This window comes from Bufo gargarizans, chromosome 5 (genome assembly GCF_014858855.1).
Source record: "Bufo gargarizans isolate SCDJY-AF-19 chromosome 5, ASM1485885v1, whole genome shotgun sequence".
Lineage (NCBI taxonomy): Eukaryota > Metazoa > Chordata > Amphibia > Anura > Bufonidae > Bufo > Bufo gargarizans.
This window is the reverse complement of record NC_058084.1, coordinates 417,122,009-417,141,030: the sequence shown is the minus strand read 5'-3', so window position 1 is coordinate 417,141,030 and position 19,022 is coordinate 417,122,009. Positions and strand designations below refer to the sequence as shown.

The 19,022-nt window shown below is 44.2% G+C and overlaps 1 protein-coding gene across 1 annotated transcript in view; it reads left to right on the top strand.

Moving 5' to 3' along the window:
* Positions 1-19,022, top strand: part of LMBR1 (limb development membrane protein 1) — a 145,946-nt gene that overhangs the window by 15,259 nt on the left and 111,665 nt on the right. The window contains exon 2 of the mRNA XM_044292685.1: positions 14,579-14,651. Within this exon, the coding sequence (XP_044148620.1) occupies positions 14,579-14,651 (73 nt within the window). The remainder of the gene's footprint in view (positions 1-14,578; positions 14,652-19,022) is intronic.

Below are 19,022 nucleotides of genomic sequence, written 5' to 3'. Positions count from 1 at the left end.
GGGAAAATCTATAAAGGTTTTTTCGGACAACGCCACAGTTGTCTCCTATCTGAACAAACAAGGAGGAACCAGATCAGAAAATCTTATGCAGTTAACAACAGATATCTTTTCCCTTATAATTCCTTCTGTTCCGTCCCTTATGGCAATACATCTAAAAGGTACAGAAAACAAGGTGGCAGATTTCTTTAGCAGAAATACACTAGACCAGGGGGAATGGTGTCTGAACCAAATGGTGTTTGATCAAATAATTCGACTTTGGGGTCGTCCTCATCTGGACTTATTTGCCACCAGAGAAAACAGAAAGTGTCATCTTTTCTTTTCCCTCAGCGCGAGAGATTCACCAACAGGGATAGATGCCTTCTCCCTTCCCTGGCCGAACCAGCTCCTCTACGCCTTTCCTCCATTAAGACTTCTTCCAAGATTCTTACAGAAGTTGAGACAAGAAAGAACGACAGTGATCTTAATTGCTCCTTTCTGGCCCAGAAGAACCTGGTTCACCTGGTTGAGGAAGCTATCCTTGACGGACCCTTGGATTCTCCCGGAGAGGCAAGATCTTCTATCCCAAGGACCAGTCAATCATCCGAGTGTGAAGCAGTTACACCTAACAGCATGGCTCTTGAGGGGGAAATCCTAGAAAGTAGAGGACTCTCCAAGAATGTAGTTTCCACTTTACTATCCTGCAGAAAGGATGTCACCTCCTCTATTTATCTCAGGATTTGGAACACCTTCCAGAAGTTTGCCAAGGATTCGGTGAATCCTTTAAATCCCCCACCTATGTGTAGGATTTTAGATTTTCTGCAAGCTGGACATGAAGAAAATTTGAGGCCAAGTACTCTTAAAGTACAGGTATCCGCTTTGAGTGCATTCTTTGATTCTCCCATCGCTAGCCACCCGTGGGTCCGAAGATACTTTAAAGCCATCAGCAGGCTTAGGCCTATATCTGGACCTTCAATTCCCCCCTGGGACCTCAACTTGGTCCTCACTAGCCTCACAGAACCTCCCTTTGAGCCACTTAAACAGTTACCTATAAAGATCTTGTCTTTCAAAACAGCGTTTCTTGTGGCAATTACCTCAGCAAGGAGGGTTGGTGAGATTTCGGCCTTCTCTACCTCGCCTCCTTACACTAACATCTTAGATGATAGGGTTCTCATTAAACCAGACCCATCCTTCTTACCGAAAGTGGTTTCTATGTTTCATAGAACGCAGGACATTATCCTTCCTTCCCTGTGCCAAAATCTGAGAAATGAAAAAGAGGAAAAACTGCACTGTTTAGATGTAAAAAGATGCCTATCTCATTATCTAGAGGTTACTAGTCAGTGGAGGAAAACCTCAAAACTCTTCATTCAGTTTAGTGGGAAAAATAAGGGTCTCCCAGCCTCTTCTAAAACCCTTTCCAGATGGATCGTGAGAGCCATTAATTTGGCCTATTCTTCAGCTGGAAAGGCTCCCCCGGGGGGGTTTTGGTGCTCATTCCACAAGATCAGTCTCCACCACTTGGGCACAAAGGGCTGACGCTACCTTAGAACAGATTTGTAGAGGAGCCACATGGCAGTCGCCTGGCACCTTCTTTCGTCACTATAGATTGGACCTAGGCAATAGAGAACAGCTAGCCTTCGGTAGGAAAGTCCTCCAGGCGGTAGTCCCACCCTAAGAAATAAAGGGATTTCTATTCTAATCGTCTCTCAAGGGTGCTGTCATGGGCGAAAGGGAAATTTAAGATTAGACTTACCGGTAATCACTTTTCCATAAGCCCATGACAGCACCCGGGTTTATTCCCACCCTGTATAGAATTAATAGAAAAAAAAAAATATATAAATTATATATATATATATATATATATATATATATATATATATATATATATACACACACACACACACACACACACACACACACACACACACACACACACACACACATATATACGGAAAAAAAAAAAAAAAAAAGGAGAAGAGTGTGGTCTAGGACAAGTTCTTGCGATTAACTGGTGGTCTCGGGGCCATGCTCCTCCTTATGAGCTCTCCACGAAAGTTCCTGTTTCCTGTCCTGGATGGAGGCGGTCTCTCAAGGGTGCTGTCATGGGCTTATGGAAAAGTGATTACCGGTAAGTGTAATCTTAAATTTCTCAACAATGCGAGCAATATGAACGTGGGACCAACACAGATGTCTTCAGCTGCCAAGTGCACATGTAACAGATCAGCCAGTTTGATGGGTACAAATTTGCTGCCAGATGTCCTTTAACCCGTAGAGGGCCCGCGCCGTACATGTACAGCGCAGATGTCCTTGACTTAAGGCATGTACGGCGCTGTGATTGGGAGGGTGCAGGAGATGTGCTCGCCCGATCCGTGGCAGGGGTCCGGCAGTCACTGATAGCCGGACCGCTGCTGCATGTGCCGGTATCGGTGAAATCACAGATGCCAGCGCATTAACCCTTGATTTGCCGCGGTCAGCACTGACCGTGGCACATTGCAATGTCCTTGCTGGTATCGGAGCTGCCATCGGGTCCCCGTGCTGCTGTGACGGGGAACCGATGGCAGGAAAGGCAGCCCTATGCCTTCCTTGGGCAGCCACGATGCCTAATCGGGAGAGCCTGTGAGATTCAGCCCCCTGGATCTCACAAGAAAGCAGGCTGTAAGTGTATTACAGTGTGTAATACACTTACAGGCAATGCATCACAATACAGAAGTATTGTGATGCATTGTAAAGGGGATCAGCCCCCCAAAAGTTGAAGTCCCAGAGTGGGACAAAAAATAGTGTAAAAAAGAAAGTTTTACAATTTTTTTTTTTTTTAAGTTTCAAGTAAAAGCGTCCTTTTCCCAAAATAAAGTAAAAAATAGGGATAAAAAGAAAAGTAGACAAATTGGGTATTACCGCATCCGTATCAACCGGCTCTATAAAAATATCACATGACCTAACTGCTCAAATAAACACAGTCAAAACAATAAAATAAAAATGGTGCTAAAAAAAAAAACATTTTTTGGTCACCTTACACCACTAAAAGTGCAACACCAAGCGATCAAAAAGGCATATGCCCCCCAAAATAGTACCAATCTGTCACCTCATCCTGCAAAAAATGATACCCTAACTAAGGCTACTTTCACACTTGCGGCAGAACGGGTCCGACAGGCTGTTCACCCTGTCGGATCCGTCCTTCCGCTATTTCGCCCTGCCGCCGGACCGCCGCTCCGTCCCCATTGACTATAATGGGGACGGAGCGGAGTTCTGGCGCAGTACGGCAGTTCGCGGTGAGAGGCCGCCGGACTAAAGTCCTGCATGTCCGACTTTTTAGTCCGGCGGCCTCTCACCGCGAACTGCCGTACTGCGCCGGAACTTCGCCCCCGTCCCCATTATAGTCAATGGGGATGGAGCGGTGGTACGGCGGCATGGCGAAACAGCGGAAGGACAGATCCGACAGGGTGAACAGCCTGTCGGATCCATCCTGCTGCAAGTGTGAAAGTACCCTAAGACAATCGCCCAAAAAATAAAAAAAACTATGGCTCTGAGACTATGGAGACGCTAAAACACGATTATTTTGGTTTATAAATGCTGTTATTGTATAAAACTTAAGCATATAAAAAAAGTATACATATTAGGTATCGCCGCATCCGTAACAACCTGCTCTAAAAATACCACATGACCTAACCCCTCAGGTGAACACTGTAAAAAATAAAAAACAGTGGCAAAAAAGCCATTTTTTTTTGTCACTTTACATCACAAAAAGTGTAATAGCAAGCGATCAAAAAATCATATGCACCCCAAAATGGTGGCAATCAAACCGTCATCTCATCCTGCAAAAATTATACCCTATCTAACCCTGTGTTCACACCTGAGCGTTCTGAAAGGAGCGCTCTGTATGCGCGATTGTACCGGCGTTTACAATCGCGCATACAGAGACAAGCGAACGCCCATTGTCACGCGTTCCCGAAAGTCTATGTACGGGAACGCGCGACAAAACGCCCCAAAGAAGCTCAAGAACTTTTTTGAGCGTAGGGCGTTTTACAGCGCGTTCAAACGCGCTGTAAAACGCTCAGGTGTGAACCCAGCGTTAGACAATAGCCCAAAAACTGAAAGAAGTATGGCCCTCAGAATATGGAGACACTAAAACATGATTTATTTTTTTTGTTTGTTTCAAAAATATTATTGTGTAAAACTTTATAAGGTATCTCCGCGTTCGTAAGAACTTGCTCTATAAAAATATCACATGACCTCAGGTAAACACTGTAAAAAAAAAAAAAAAAATACGGTGTCAAAAAATTTGGATTGTATTTTTTTGTCACCTTACATCACAAAAAGTGTAATACCAAGCGATCAAAAAGTCATATACACCCTAAAATAGTACCAATCAAACCGTCATCTCATCCACTGCCAGTCTAAATGTCAACCAGCTTCCTTGCTGGTTTAAATTTAGACCATTTTGTACGCCTAAGGCCTCATGCACACAACCGTTGTTTTGGCGTCTTGGATCCGGACCTATTCACTTCAATGGGGCCGCAAAATATGTGGCCAGGACTCTGTGTGCTGTCCGCATCTGTTGCTCCGTTCCGTGGCCCTGCTAAAAAAATATAACCTGTCCTATTCTTGTCTGCCCTTTGCGGACAAGAATAGGCATTTATATTAAAGGCTGTCCGTGCCGTTCTGCTAATTGCGGAACGTGCACGGACGCCATCAAAACAATGGCGTCCGTTCCGCAAAACACACCACGGTCGTGTGCATGAGGCCGAAGACTACTTTCACACTAGCGTTTTTACTGGATCCGGCAGGGTTCAGCAAAAACTCTTCCATTACTAATAATACAACCGTCTGCATCCGTTATGAACGGATCCTGTTGTATTATCTGTAACATTGCCAAGACGGATCCGTCATGAACTCCATCGAAAAAACGGATCCGTCCCCGTTGACTTGTATTGGGGGTCATGCCGGATCCGCCTTGCTCCACATCCCAGGACGGAAAGCAAACTACAACATGTTGCGGTTTGCTCTCTGGTATGGGAACACAACTAGATAGAACGGGATGCATTTTGGAGCACTCCGTTCTGTTCGGTTCAGTTTTGTCCCTATTGACAATGAATGGGGACAAAACGGAAGCGTTTTTTTCCAGTATTGAGCCCCTATGACCGATCTCGATACTGGAAAACTAAAATGCTAGTGTGAAAGTAGCCTAAAACAGGAGTAGAAAATCATAAATGAGACACTCCATGGCCCCTTTTTTCAGAGCTGGCTTGAGAGGGGAAAAGTCGCAGGTTGCGGCGCAAATAACCTTTACGCCTTAGTCTTTAACAGGTATACGCCAGGATAATGGCGTATATCGGATAGTAAATTACCTCCTTACTCTCTCTACTAAAAGGAGAGCTGTTAAGATACAAGAGAATTGTCTAAAACAGATATTTAAAAATAGTAGCCTACAATTAGCACAGGACATCGTACTCATTAATAGCTTGTTCTGAGCGTTCAGTATTCTCAGGAGTAATCTGCGCGGAGCTGTATTGTCGTGTCTTATGAGATGTGAGGACGGATAAGAGGAGTTGTTGTTCAGACTGGTTGGACGCCACATTATATAAGAAATGGGTATTCAGGCCAGATGCACACCCGAGAGCTGTGCTGAGCCATAAAAATGTGGTCCGGCTCTGATCTAACTTGTGGCAGGTTCCCTCAGACGTTGTATTACAGAAGTATGATCAGCTTTCCCTACGACGACACCATAGTACAGAACTGTACGTACACTGTCCGCCAAGTCTGTGCATGCTACCCTGCTGCGCGCATAAGGCATTGTATAGAGGCCAAATCGGAGGCCAGGACCTTCTGCATTCAGCCTGAGATATTTCTATCATTGTGACCTGCAATGTATAGTGTATACATGACCACTCTGAGGGTAAGTCTGACTTTTGGGACCCCCCAGCAGTCACGAGAATAGGGGTCCCTTTTTCCTGTTTGAATGGAGCAGTGGTCGAGCATGCGCACTGCTTCATCATTCAGATGTAGGGCATGGGACTTCCATTGATTTTAACAGTTGATGTTGATGCGATAAAACTTGTTCTTACTGGAACGTCCCTTTTTATACTAATCTGTTCAAAACACTTGGGGGAGATTTTTCAGCGCCGGTGTTGATATCCCCTGCACCGCCGGAGCATGCTCCTAGTTTGCCACTTTTTAACACCACTTTTCAGATGCAAGGGAAATGATAAATCTCCCCCTTAGGGCACACTCACATGGGGTGTAGAGATGTCAACAAAATATGGAAGAGTTACACACAGGGTTCAAACAGGGTTTTCTGTGGATTTTTCCCTATGCATTGCGAAAGGGCGAAATCTGCAGCAGAAACTGCCATGCTGTGGATTTAAATCCGCACTGCGTGTTAAAGAAGCACTCCCAGCTTTTTTTGTCTACAAGTCTGTCAAAACAGTTCTTACTGTTGCTTCTTCCTTGCTACAAGTCTCCTTATTATTTTTAACTTCCTAATATAAAGGGGCTTATAGAATAGCTAACATGGATCGATGCGTTTGCTCTTTGTTTCATTTGTTTGCCAAGTGTAACGCATGTGACTTGATGTCACGTGATGTCAAAAGGTCCTTTCAGATAAGTGATTCTAAGCATTTTATGCTGGTGTGGGGGGGGAGGAGTAGATGGGGGCTGTAGTGGGAAGAGTGGAGGGCAGCTGATGGGCAGAGATGAAGCAGGTGACCATCTTCCTTCAGACTCTGCTTGTAGTTTCCATCTGCACAGGAAGGGAAGAAACTGGGTTCCTGGCTAACACACAGTAAACATAAGGACATAATGCTTAGTCCTATCGAAGTCACATGATGCAGTAACTGAAAATGAAGATGCGCATTTCTATATAAACTAAGCATCTAAAATGTAACTTTATTGGTAAAGGAGGTTTAATATCTGTTTGAAATTTGTGGCTGTTATAAATTCTGTGGATTTTGTGCCTGCAGTTCCCCTGTACAAAATCCCTATAGTTTATACCACCTGGGCTTTAAAACTTCATGCCATGCAACAAATACTTCATCTTACTTTGCTTCTATAGTCTGTGGCCTATAGATTTTAAAGGCTATGTACAACTTTGGTGGCAATTTTTTTGTTATTGCATTGTACTCATTTTGAGCTAATTTTTTTAAAAAAATTTGTCTTTATTAATAATTATGAACCACTGTCTTTATGCAGCCTTGAGTTTGTCTAGTAGCAGGATCTGAATTTTCAATCTGTTCCATCAGGCAGCTCAGCTGACGGCTCCTTATCTCTGATCTCCTAAACACTCCTTAACGACACAGCCTTATTTCACCTTAAGGACCAGGCCATTTTTTGCAAATCTGACCAGTGTCACTTTAAGTGGTGATAAATTTAAAACGCTTTTACTTATCCAGGCCATTCTGAGATTGTTTTTTCGTCACATATTGTACTTCATGACACTGGTAAAATGGAGTAAAAAAAAAATCATTTTTATTTATAAAAAAATACCAAATTTGCAAATTTCCAAGTTTCAATTTCTCTACTTCTATAATACATAGTAATACCTACAAAAATAGTTATTACTTTACATTCCCCATATGCCTACTTCATGTTTTGGATCATTTTGGGAATGACATTTTATTTTTGGGGGACGTTACAAGGCTTAGAAGTTTAGAAGTAAATCTTGAAATTTCTCAGAAATGTTCAAAAACCAACTTTTTAAGGACCAGTTCAGGTCTGAAATCACTTTGTGAAACTTACATAATAGAAACCACCCAAAAATGACCCCATTCTATAAACTACACCCCTCAAGATATTCAAAACTGATTTTACAAACGTTGTTAACCCTTTAGGTGTTCTACAAGAATTACCGTAATGGAAAATGGAGATACAATTTCAAAATTTTACTTTTTTTGGCAGATTTTCAATTTTAATATATTTTTTCCAGTTACAAAGTAAGGGTTAACAGCCAAACTAAACTCATTATTTATGGCCCTGATTCTGTAGTTTACAGAAACACCCCATATGTGGTCGTAAACTTCTGTACGGGCACACGGCAGGGCGCAGAAGGAAAGGAACGCCATACGGTTTTTGGAAGGCAGACTTTGCTGGATTGTTTTTTTTTTTTTGAGACCATGTCCCATTTGAAGAGTAGAAACTAGGGATCGACCGATATTGATTTTTTTAGGGCCGATACCGATAATTTGTGAACTTTCAGGCCGATAGCCGATAATTTATACCGATATTCTGGGAATTTTTATTTTTGAAAAAAAATTAAAAAAATTCCCACAAATCTGCTGAAAATGAATGTTTATTGTTAATGTGTATTTTTTTTTTTTTTTTGTAAATCTTTCTTTTTTATTTATACTTTTTATTTTTATTTTTGTAACTTTTTATTTTATTTTTTTTAACTAACTTTTAGCCCCCTTAGGGACTAGAACCCTTGTCCTATTCACCCTGATAGAGATCTATCAGGGTGAATAGGAGCTCACACTGTCCCTGCTGCTCTGTGCTTTGTGCACAGAGCAGCATGGAGCTTACCATGGCAGCCAGGGCTTCAATAGCGCCCTGGCTGCCATGGTAACCGATCGGAGCCCCAGCATTACACTGCTGGGGCTCCGATCGGAGGAGCAGGGGAGAGGGGAGGGGGGGGGGGGCGCACTGCGCCACCAATGTTTTTAATACTGGGGTGGGGGGCGCACTGCGCCACCAATGCTTAATACTGGGGGGGCTTGGGGGGGGGAAGGCGCACTGCGCCACCAATGCTTAATACTGGGGGGGAGGGGGGGCGCACTGCGCCACCAATGTCTAATACTGGGGTTGGGGGGGGGGATCTGCGCCACCAATGAAGCTTATTCTCTCATTTATTCATATACAGGAGGCGGGAGCTGGCTGCAGTATCACATAGCCGGCTCCCGACCTCTATGAGCAGTAGCTGCGATCCGCGGCACCTGAGGGGTTAACTACCGCAGATCGCAGCTACAGCTCATAGAGGCCGGGAGCCGGCTATGTGATACTGCAGCTCCCGCCTCCTGTATATGAATAAATGAGAGATTAAGCTTCATTGGTGGCGCAGTGGCCACAGCCCCTCCCCTCCTCTTGTCCCCTGTCCATTCATTGGCGGCAGCGGCAGCAGCAGCACAGGGGGAGGAGACACTGCTTCCTTCTCCCCTGTGCTGCTAAGGGGAACACGGAGAGCGCTGTCAGCAGCGCGATCTGTGTTCCCCATACGCTATCGGAATATCGGCAAAATAAATGCCGATAGTGTTCAAAATCCTGAATATCGGCCGATATCGGTAAATCCGATAATCGGTCGATCCCTAGTAGAAACTCCAAAAAAGTGGCCCCATTTTAGAAACTATGGGATAAGGTGGAAGTTTTGTTGGTACTATATTAGGGTACATATGATTTTTGGTTGCTCTATATTACACTTTTTGTGAGGCAAGGTAACAAGAAATACCTGTTTTGGCACCGTTTTTATTTTTTGTTATTTACAACATTCATCTGACAGGTTAGATCATGTGGTGTTTTTATAGAGCAGGTTGTCACGGATGCGGCGATACCTAATATGTATACAATTTTTATTAATGTAAGTTTTACACAATGATTTTAATTTTTGAAACCAAAAAATCATGTTTTAGTGTCTCCATAGTCTGAGAGCCATAGTTTTTGAAGTTTTTGGGTGAATATCTTAGGTAGGGTCTCAATTTGTGCGGGATGAGATGAAGGTTTGATTGACACTATTTTGGCGTGCATATGACTTTTTAATCGCTTGCTATTACACTTTTTGTGGCTTTTTTTACACCATTTTTTCATTCACCTGAGGGGTTAGATCATGTGATATTTTTATAGATCCGTTTGATACGGACGCGGCGATACCTAATATTTATTTTTTGGGCGGTTGTCTCATATTTTTTGCGGGATGAGGTGACTGTTAGATTGGTACTATTTTGGTGGGCATACGCCTTTTTGATCCTTACTGTTGTACTTTTTGTGATGTACGGCGACAAATAAATTGTTTATTTAGCACAGTCGCGGCGTTACCTAATATGTCAACTTTTTTTTTTTTTTTTTTACTTTATTTGGGGAAAATTACATTTTGGTTTATTTTTACTTGAAACTTTAAATTTTTTGGGGGGGGGGGGGGGGGGAACTTTTTTTTTTTTTGTCCCACTTTGGGACTTCAACTTTTGGGGGTCTAATCCCTTTTACAATGCATTCCAATACTTCTGTATTGGAATGCATTGGCTGTATGAGTAATACTGTGTGTATTACTCATACAGCTTCCGGCCTGTGAGATCCAGGGGGCTGGATCTCACAGGCTCGTCACAGAAAGACAGCACCGATGCCTCAGGAAGGCATCGTGCTGCCTTCCATACCATCGGGTCCCCCCTACAGCGCCACTGGGACCCAATGGCACAGCCGCCCGCAACCCCCTCCGCATGTAAAAACCGCAGGTCGGGGACCCCCCCCTCGCATTTAGCCAAGGTGCCTGCTCAATGATTTGAGCAGGCACCGGGTTCCGCCGTGCGGCGGTGATCGGAGATACACAGGGCGTACAGGTACGCCCTGTGTCCTTAAGTACCAGGACATCGGGGCGTACCTGTACGCCCTGTGTCCGTAAACAGGTTAAAGGGGTTCTGCAGTTCTTTTAAACTAATGATCTATCCTCTGGATAGATCATCAGCATTTGATCGACGGGGATCCGACACCCAGGATCCCCGCCAATCGGCTGTTTGAGAAGGCAGTGGCGCTCCAGGAGGCCTTCTCTCGGTTTCCCTCAGGCCCAGTGACGTTGCGACTAGTATCACTGGTCTGGGCGGGGCTAAGCTCTGTTCATTTGAATGGCGCTTAGCCGCGCCCAGGCCAGTGATACTAGTCGTGACGTCACTGGGCCTGCTGTAACCAGCGAGAAGGTCGCGGCGCTACTGCCAGTGCCACTGCCTTCTCAAACAGGTGGTCGGCAGGGGTCCCTGGTGTCAGACCCCCGCCGATCAGATGCTGATGATCTATTCAGAGGATAGATCATCAGTTTAAAAGAACTGCAGAACCCCCTTAAGCTCAATTCTTATTTTACTGATATATATGTGGCTTAAACAAGTGTTTATGACCTTTTAGTAATTTAGAGATGAGGTTTATTAGATGGCTAGCACAAACTGAAAGTAAAAAGTACGATTGACACAGCTAAAGTATGGAAAGTAGCATAGCACCCGCCTATGGTGGCACTATAAACCACTTATCTGTGCTGGTGACACCACTGGGCTCACTGCTCGGCAGGAGTCTCCACCTAGCACAGTAAGCAGAAGTCCGGTGCGTCACCGGTAGTAAACAAACAGACCTTGCGCTGCATCGCAGGGAAAGGGCGAGCATCAGAGCAAGGAAATGCCCTGAACCAGGACAACCCCTTTAACTCTTTGAAGGGGTTGATGGATCTGTCAGGTCTTTATTCCAGGTCGACTCCAAGTGTTTCCTCCTGAAAGTGGACAACCCCTTTGACAATTTTACCTGAACATTTAAGGGGCTGTCTAGTTCAGAAAATCTATTTTGAAATACCGTATTAGTGAGCTGTAAAGGGGAAGTTCTCCATTCCGGAGCACCCAGAACGTACATGTCATTCTGGAGGACCTGGCATGTCCTCGTATTACACGAACAGCCCATTGATTCTGGAAGACCATAAGTTTGCTCTGACATTAATTTGGTATTCATTGGTAATTCATTCTCCGCGCTCCTTGCTTTGTTCCCTGGTATCTTCCTCTTCTCTCAGAGTAATTAAACAAGGCCAGCTTGTTATAGGATTGGAAATTGATGGAGCTTGTAGAACTTGTCAGAAGCCCGGTCTTTGGGAATTCATGTCACCCATCTCCGTAGCTCTATTACGGGGCAATATCCTGACAGCTGTCGCCAGCAAAGTGCCGTCACGCTGGTGAGTAAAACCACATTATTATGTCGCGGTGCCAATCCTTCACTCGCTTCCATCAAATCAATCTCCGCTTGTTCTTCGCAGCAGAAAATATTTCTGTGTGATCTGTAAACGCTTTAATTGGCTTTTAACAGGGATTCACTCTTCTCTTATGCAGATATTTCATGTGTTAATTGATAACCTGAACGGATGCCCGGCTTCTGGATTTACGGCCTGATCTTCTCATTAGCGTGACGAGCTTCACCTTCTCTATCCTGGCTTTTAATATCCCATTATTATAAAGGACAGTGATGGCGGCGGTCCGATCGCCTCTTTACTCCTTACCCCGGGGACCTAGGGGATTAATAATTTCTTATTAATAATGGCAGATGAATGAATCACCTCTTCTGTCATTGGTATAGAGGAAGGAGACTTGTAGGTAGGGTAAAGTTCTGCAAAGTCTGTATTTCCCTGTGAAGGGGCCACGTTACGTGACACGAGAAGTGGGAGGCATTTTTGAGATGGTCACAATGGTAAATTGCAATTGATTTAGGATGCTTAAAGAGGGTTTTCCAGATGTTTAATAGGTCTTCAAAACCATATTGACGGGGTCTCACACCCGGCACCCCCATGATCAACTGTTTGCAGATGCCTCCTCGTAGCTTACCGAGCACAGCACTGTCCATGGGTGTTGTAGCACAGCCCCATTGACTTGACTTGGACTGAGCTGTGCCTAGGACATGTGGACTATGGACGGGACATCCAATGGCTTAGGAAGGGGCTGCAGTCCTCACAGGAGTTCCACCGTAGCGGCAGAGTGCCAGGAGCTGGACCCCCGTGATAGTAATAATCTATCCTGAGGACAGGCCATCAATATCAGAATCTCAGACAACTGTTTAAAGGAGTTGTCAAACTTCATATAGTTTTGATTACATACACCACCCCTACTCAGCGGGTCCTACATTGGGTCATGTGCCACTTGGGGACACATCACCTCTTCCATGCCGGAAGTTTATATGCAGGGATGGAAGTGCAGTGGACCCACTGACCCGGTGCAAAGCGTCAGGGAGCAGGTAAGTGTGCTTCCTTTCACAGGCCCTGCTGGGTAGTGGGGGGAATAAAAAACCTCTATGAAGTTGGACAGTCCCTTTACAGAGATCCACAAAATACGGAGCTGTTAGGCTGCCTGCACACTGCAGTGTAGTTTATGCAGATTGTTCCCTTGGATTTTGTGCAGATTTCAGTGTTTTCGTACCAAATCCGCACCAAAATCCACAGGTGTTACTAGTTGATTTTGACGAGGATTTGCCCTGAGCTTGCGCTCGGCATTGTAAAGGTCAAATCTGCACAAACAGTTGATATGCTGGAGATTTCAGAATCCACATGCAAGTCAATTTCCGTATATAAGTAAAAAGCGCACCACATACATCAGATTTCGAAAATCTCATTAACCCTGCTGGTACTGTGTTACACTGTATTCCACACAAAAATTCGAGTGGAAAAAAATGTGTATTTTGCATCATAAGAATATACCCTTCGAGTTTGTCGCCTGTTTTCTTGATGCATCTGGCTGGTTTTGCGCTAATTCTTTGCTTGCCCCATATCCGTGCACAGATTTGCAGTCTGGAAGTAGGTGAGAAACAGTAGTTGCTGTAATGGCCTAATTTCTTGTCTCTTTTAGAAGATGCCGTAAGATAAGAACTCAATGTATGGCAGGAATGCTCTGTAGTGTAGTCTAGCTGTAGCCTCATTCATGGTGCCCTCTAGTGGTGCATTGTATGATTGCGGCTATAGTATTATAGTCTAATCTGTATTGTAGCATGGTTTTTTTCCCCATGGCGTTGAAATCTAAGCATTAGGTTAGTTGGAATCAAAGTTTGCATCCACACGGGGCCGAAACGCTGTTGGTTTCCCACAGCAGATTTGGTTGCAACAAATCTGCAGCGTTTTACAGCTTTTATACAAATCTCATCCACATTGTAAGAAATCTGCAGCAGAAATTGACCCGTGGGGAGGATTTTAAAAGCACAGGAAGTCAATTTATGCTTTGCGATACACTGGGTGAAATCCCTGCCGGACCTGCTGCAACATCTGCTGTGGAGAATCCACCCTGCGTGGCCATATCCTTAGAATCCTTATTTTTTTTATAATGTTTTAATTATTTTTTACCAGTAATAAAGAACATGTAATAGTCTAGCACGTGTCTGGTCCCATTTTTACGGCTACTTTCACATATGCGTTTTAGCATTCCGGTTTTGAAATCCGGGCAGAGGATCTGAATGGAAAGAGATCCGTTCAGGATGCCTTTCCGTTAACATTGCGCTATGTGACTGGACGCGAAACCGCTGCATGCTGCGGTTTTGTGTCCAGTCATCGAAACTGAACAAACCAGATCCGTCGCTAAAAATAATGAAAGTCAATGGTGACGGATCAGATTTTTTTTAGGAACCTAAAAAACTGGATCCGTCGCCCATTGACTTTAAATGTCTTTAGTGACCGATCTGGTTTGTTCCTGATACTGATGTGTAATCAAAACGGAAGCGTTTGGGTCAGGTTTTTAGATCCTCTGCCAGATCTCAAAACCCGAAACCAAAACGCATATGTGAAAGTAGCCCAATTGGAAGGAATTCTCTTACTTTCTATCGATCATAATTTGCAGTGTTTCACTTGTTTGATATTGGTGTTTTTTATGTGCCTTTTAAACAATTGTTTTTTTTTTTCTTTACTTTGTAGATTTGCTTTCTTTTGTTCGCCATTTTATATATCGTGTCTTATTTCATCATCAAAAGATACAAAAGAAAAGCAGGTGAGCCTTTGCCAGTCCGGTATGTCTATCGCCTCACTACGTGATACAGTCTTTTTGTACATGGTGTTCAGTGCAGATTGTTGGACCCCCCTATCCGGATTCCCTATTATAGTGTATTAACTTCTTAAAGGGACCAGTCCTGCTTTATGAAACAGAATATACAGCTACTCCTTACCAGCAGCTCCCATTCTGGTGGACTCTGTACGGCCATTCATCATTGCTGAGTGGCCGTAAGCTTCTTTAACACTGCCATTGGTTGATCTTGACAGTTTTTCCTGATCAACATCCATTTATTGCTGAGGGAACACCCCCTCAACCAGTAAAGCGGTCGTCTTATCTATGTCTTTTGTGGCCAAGATGGGAATAAGCACAGTCAGCGACGGCCATGATTAGGCGCTACACAGAGAGAGTAGCGCAGGAAGTTACGCGGTTTCCATAAATCCTGTGTTAGCTCGCTGTTCGATGCTGTTTGTGTAGCTCCTATTCACTTCGGTTGACGTCATCTCTAATATTGGAGGTCGCTTGGATGTTTCTGTAATTTTGGCCACTCCAAATGCTGACTTCGGTTATTACTATTTTGTCTATGAAAGACCGAGATTGGGCAACCCCTCTAATAGCTGGCAGTGAGCGCTGCGGCCACTTCTTAGGCTAGTAACATCACTTTCATTGGAAATATGGCTTAGGCGCAGCTTGGGCTACTTTTACATCTGCGCTTTTCCTTTCCACTATTGAGATCAGTCATAGGATCTCAATAGCAAGAAAAAACGCTGCCGTTTGTCCCCATTCATTGTCAACGGGGACAAAACTGAACGAAACGGAACACACTAGAATGCATTCCGTTCCCCTCGCAGGACAGAATAACGCTGCAAGAGAGTTTTTCTGTCCACAATGTGGTGCCGAGCAAGACTGTTCCGTCATGACTCGCAAGCGTTTTTGCTGATTAATTACAGATTCAGCAAAAAACGCAGATGTGAACATAGCCTTAGATATCCAAGGGAGAGAACAGAACTGGAACGCACATCCCCATGCTATGCTTTGATCTAATAACTGCTTCTCAGCGCAATATATATACCGCCCTCTATGCTGCATGCTATACATGAGGCATTCGTATACAACTTGATCAAGAAGCATAACACCACGGCACTGCCCCAGCAGGCAGTGGGACCCAGCAGCGAAGCAGCACCCCTGCTGCCTGACAGTGCCAAGCCCAGCACTGGGCCCCACCAGCACAGCACGACAGCAACAATGTCCTCCACGCTGTACAGCACCATGTGAACAGCGGTCAACGCTCACCTTATCCTATGTTCTCAGGAACTGGTGTCGGTGGTCGCCGCACCAAAGTTAGAGTAGGTACCCACTTAAAGAGGCAACCTTGGCGTGGTGAGTGGGCCTGTGCTTTTTGATCAAATTGTATACGAATGCCTCATGTATAGCATGCAGTATAGGGGGCGGTATACTATATATTGCGCTGAGAAGCAGTGATTAGATCAAAGCACAGCATGTGGATGTGTGATCCATTTCTATTCTCCCCTTTGGATATTAGGCGCAGCTTAGTCCCATTCAAGTGAATGGACCTGGGCTGCAATACCAAACACAACCATTGCAGGGCGTCACGCACACAGCAGAACAGTGTACTGCAGTGCACAGGGGCTGTACCATTCCATAATACTGCCTTTTGCGCTGAACTACAGGCTCATTTGGGCTGCTTAGCTGGAAATGCCGCTCAGCCAATCACCAATGACCCGCCTCCGTCAAACAGCAGTGACAGGGATCGGGAGGGGAGTATAACCTCTATTATTTCTACAGCCCATTACAACACTTTTTTTTATACCACTTTAATACCTCTGCACTTGCATTTAAAGAGGTTTACGTGGAGTTTAATATTGATGCCCATGCTCAGTATACAGTCATGTGAAAAAATTAGGACACCCTTTGAAAGCATGTGGTTTTTTGTAACATTTTTAATAAAAGGTTATTTCATCTCCGTTTCAACAATACAGAGAGATTAAAGTAATCCAACTAAACAAAGAAAACTGAAGAAAAGTCTTTTCAAGATCTTCTGTAAATGTCATTCTACAAAAATGCCTATTCTAACTGAGGAAAAAGATAGGACACCCTCACATGTATTCCCTCTTAAATTGGCTCAGATCTCACACAGGTATATCACACCAGGTGCACATAATTAGTAGATCGTTACTCTGCATGTTGAATGAGGCTTGCCCTATTTAAACCTCAGACATTTAGTTTGGTGTGCTCCTGACTGTTGAAGTGAGAGTGAGCACCATGGTGAGAGCAAAAGAGCTGTCAGAGGACTTCAGAAAAAAGATTGTAGCAGCCTATGAGTCTGGGAAGGGATTTAAAAAGATCTCAAAAGATTTTGAAATCAGCCATTCCACTGTCCGGAAGATAGTCTACAAGTGGAGGGCTTTCAAAACAACTGCCAACATGCCCAGGACTGGTCGCCCCAGCAAGTTCACCCCAAGAGCAGACCGCAAGATGCTAAAAGAGGTCTCCAAAAACCCTAAAGTGTCATCTCGAGAACTACAGCAGGCTCTGGCTACTGTTGATGTAGAAGTACATGCCTCTACAATCAGAAAGAGACTGTACAAGTTTAACTTGCATGGGAGGTGTGCAAGGAGGAAACCTTTGCTTTCCAAGAGAAACATCGAGGCCAGACTGACATTTGCCAAAGATAAAGTTGACAAAGACCAGGACTTCTGGAATAATGTTCTTTGGACAGATGAGTCCAAAATTGAATTATTTGGACACAACAGCAGAGGACATGTTTGGCGTAAACCAAACACAGCATTCCAAGAAAAGAACCTCATACCAACTGTGAAGCATGGAGGTGGAAGTGTCATGGTTTGGGGCTGCTTTGCTGCAGCAGGACCTGGTCAGCTCACCATCATAGAATCCACGATGAATTCTACTGTGTATCAGAAGGTGCTTGAAGAACATGTGAGACCATCAGTTAGAAAATTAAAGCTGAAGCGGAACTGGACCATGCAACATGACAATGACCCAAAACATACTAGTAAATCAACCAAAGATTGGCTGAAAAAGAAGAAATGGAGAGTCCTGGAATGGCCAAGTCAAAGTCCAGATTTGAATCCCATTGAGATGCTGTGGGGTGACTTGAAAAGGGCTGTACGTGCAAGAAACCCCTCAAACATCTCACAGCTGAAAAAGTTCTGCATTGAGGAGTGGGGTAAAATTTCCTCAGACCGATGTCGAAGACTGGTAGATGGCTACAAGAACCGTCTCACTGCAGTTATTTCAGCCAAAGGAGGTAACACTCGCTATTAGGGGCAAGGGTGTCCTATCTTTTTCCTCAGTTAGAATAGGCATTTTTGTAGAATGACATTTACAGAAGATCTTGAAAAGACTTTTCTTCAGTTTTCTTTGTTTAGTCGGATTACTTTAATCTCTCTGTATTGTTGAAACGGAGATGAAATAACCTTTTATTAAAAATGTTACAAAAAACCACATGCTTTCAAAGGGTGTCCTAATTTTTTCACATGACTGTAGGTCATCCATATCTGATTGGTGGGGGTTCAACTCCATGCACCTCCCCTGATCGGCGGTTTGAAGAGACTGTGTTGCTCCAGTGAGAGCTGCAGCCACTTCCTAGGCTAGTGACATCACTTTCATTGGAACTATAGCTTAGACTACTTTCACACTTGCGGCAGAGTGATCCGGCAAGCAGTTCTGTCGCCGGAACGGCCTGCCGGATCAGGGAAACATATGCCAACTGATGGCATTTGTAATGTGTTCACAGAGTACCACCAATTCTAAAACGTAGCCTTTATACAATTTTTTTAAAACAACCCCACAAAAACAACTAAACAAATAATAATAGATGCGGTAGGGACATGGTGGTCCTGAATCCTCCAAGGTTCTGGAGGGGACTGTTCTTCAGGTAGGGTTATAGCAATCGATTTGAGACCTTTCCCTAATGCTTACCCTTTGCTCTGATAACCACCTGTACGCCCTAGGATGGCCCTGAAGACTGGTGACACAGGCAACACCTTGATGGTATGCCCAATGCTTCTATAATAAATACACCACAAAGGAATGAGTAAGGCTATTTTCACACTTGCGTTCAGAGCTGAGCCGTCTGGTGTCTGCACAGACGGATCCGCTCCTATAATGCAGACGATGGGATCCGTTCAGAACGGATCCGTCTGCATTATAGTTTAGAAAAAAATTCTAAGTGTGAGAGTTGCTCAGACGGATCCGTCCAGACTTTACATTGAAAGTCAATGGGGGACGGATCCGTTTGAAAATTGAGCCATATTGTGTCAACTTCAAACGGATCCATCCCCATTGACTTACATTGTAAGTCTGGACGGATCCGTTTGCCTCCGCACG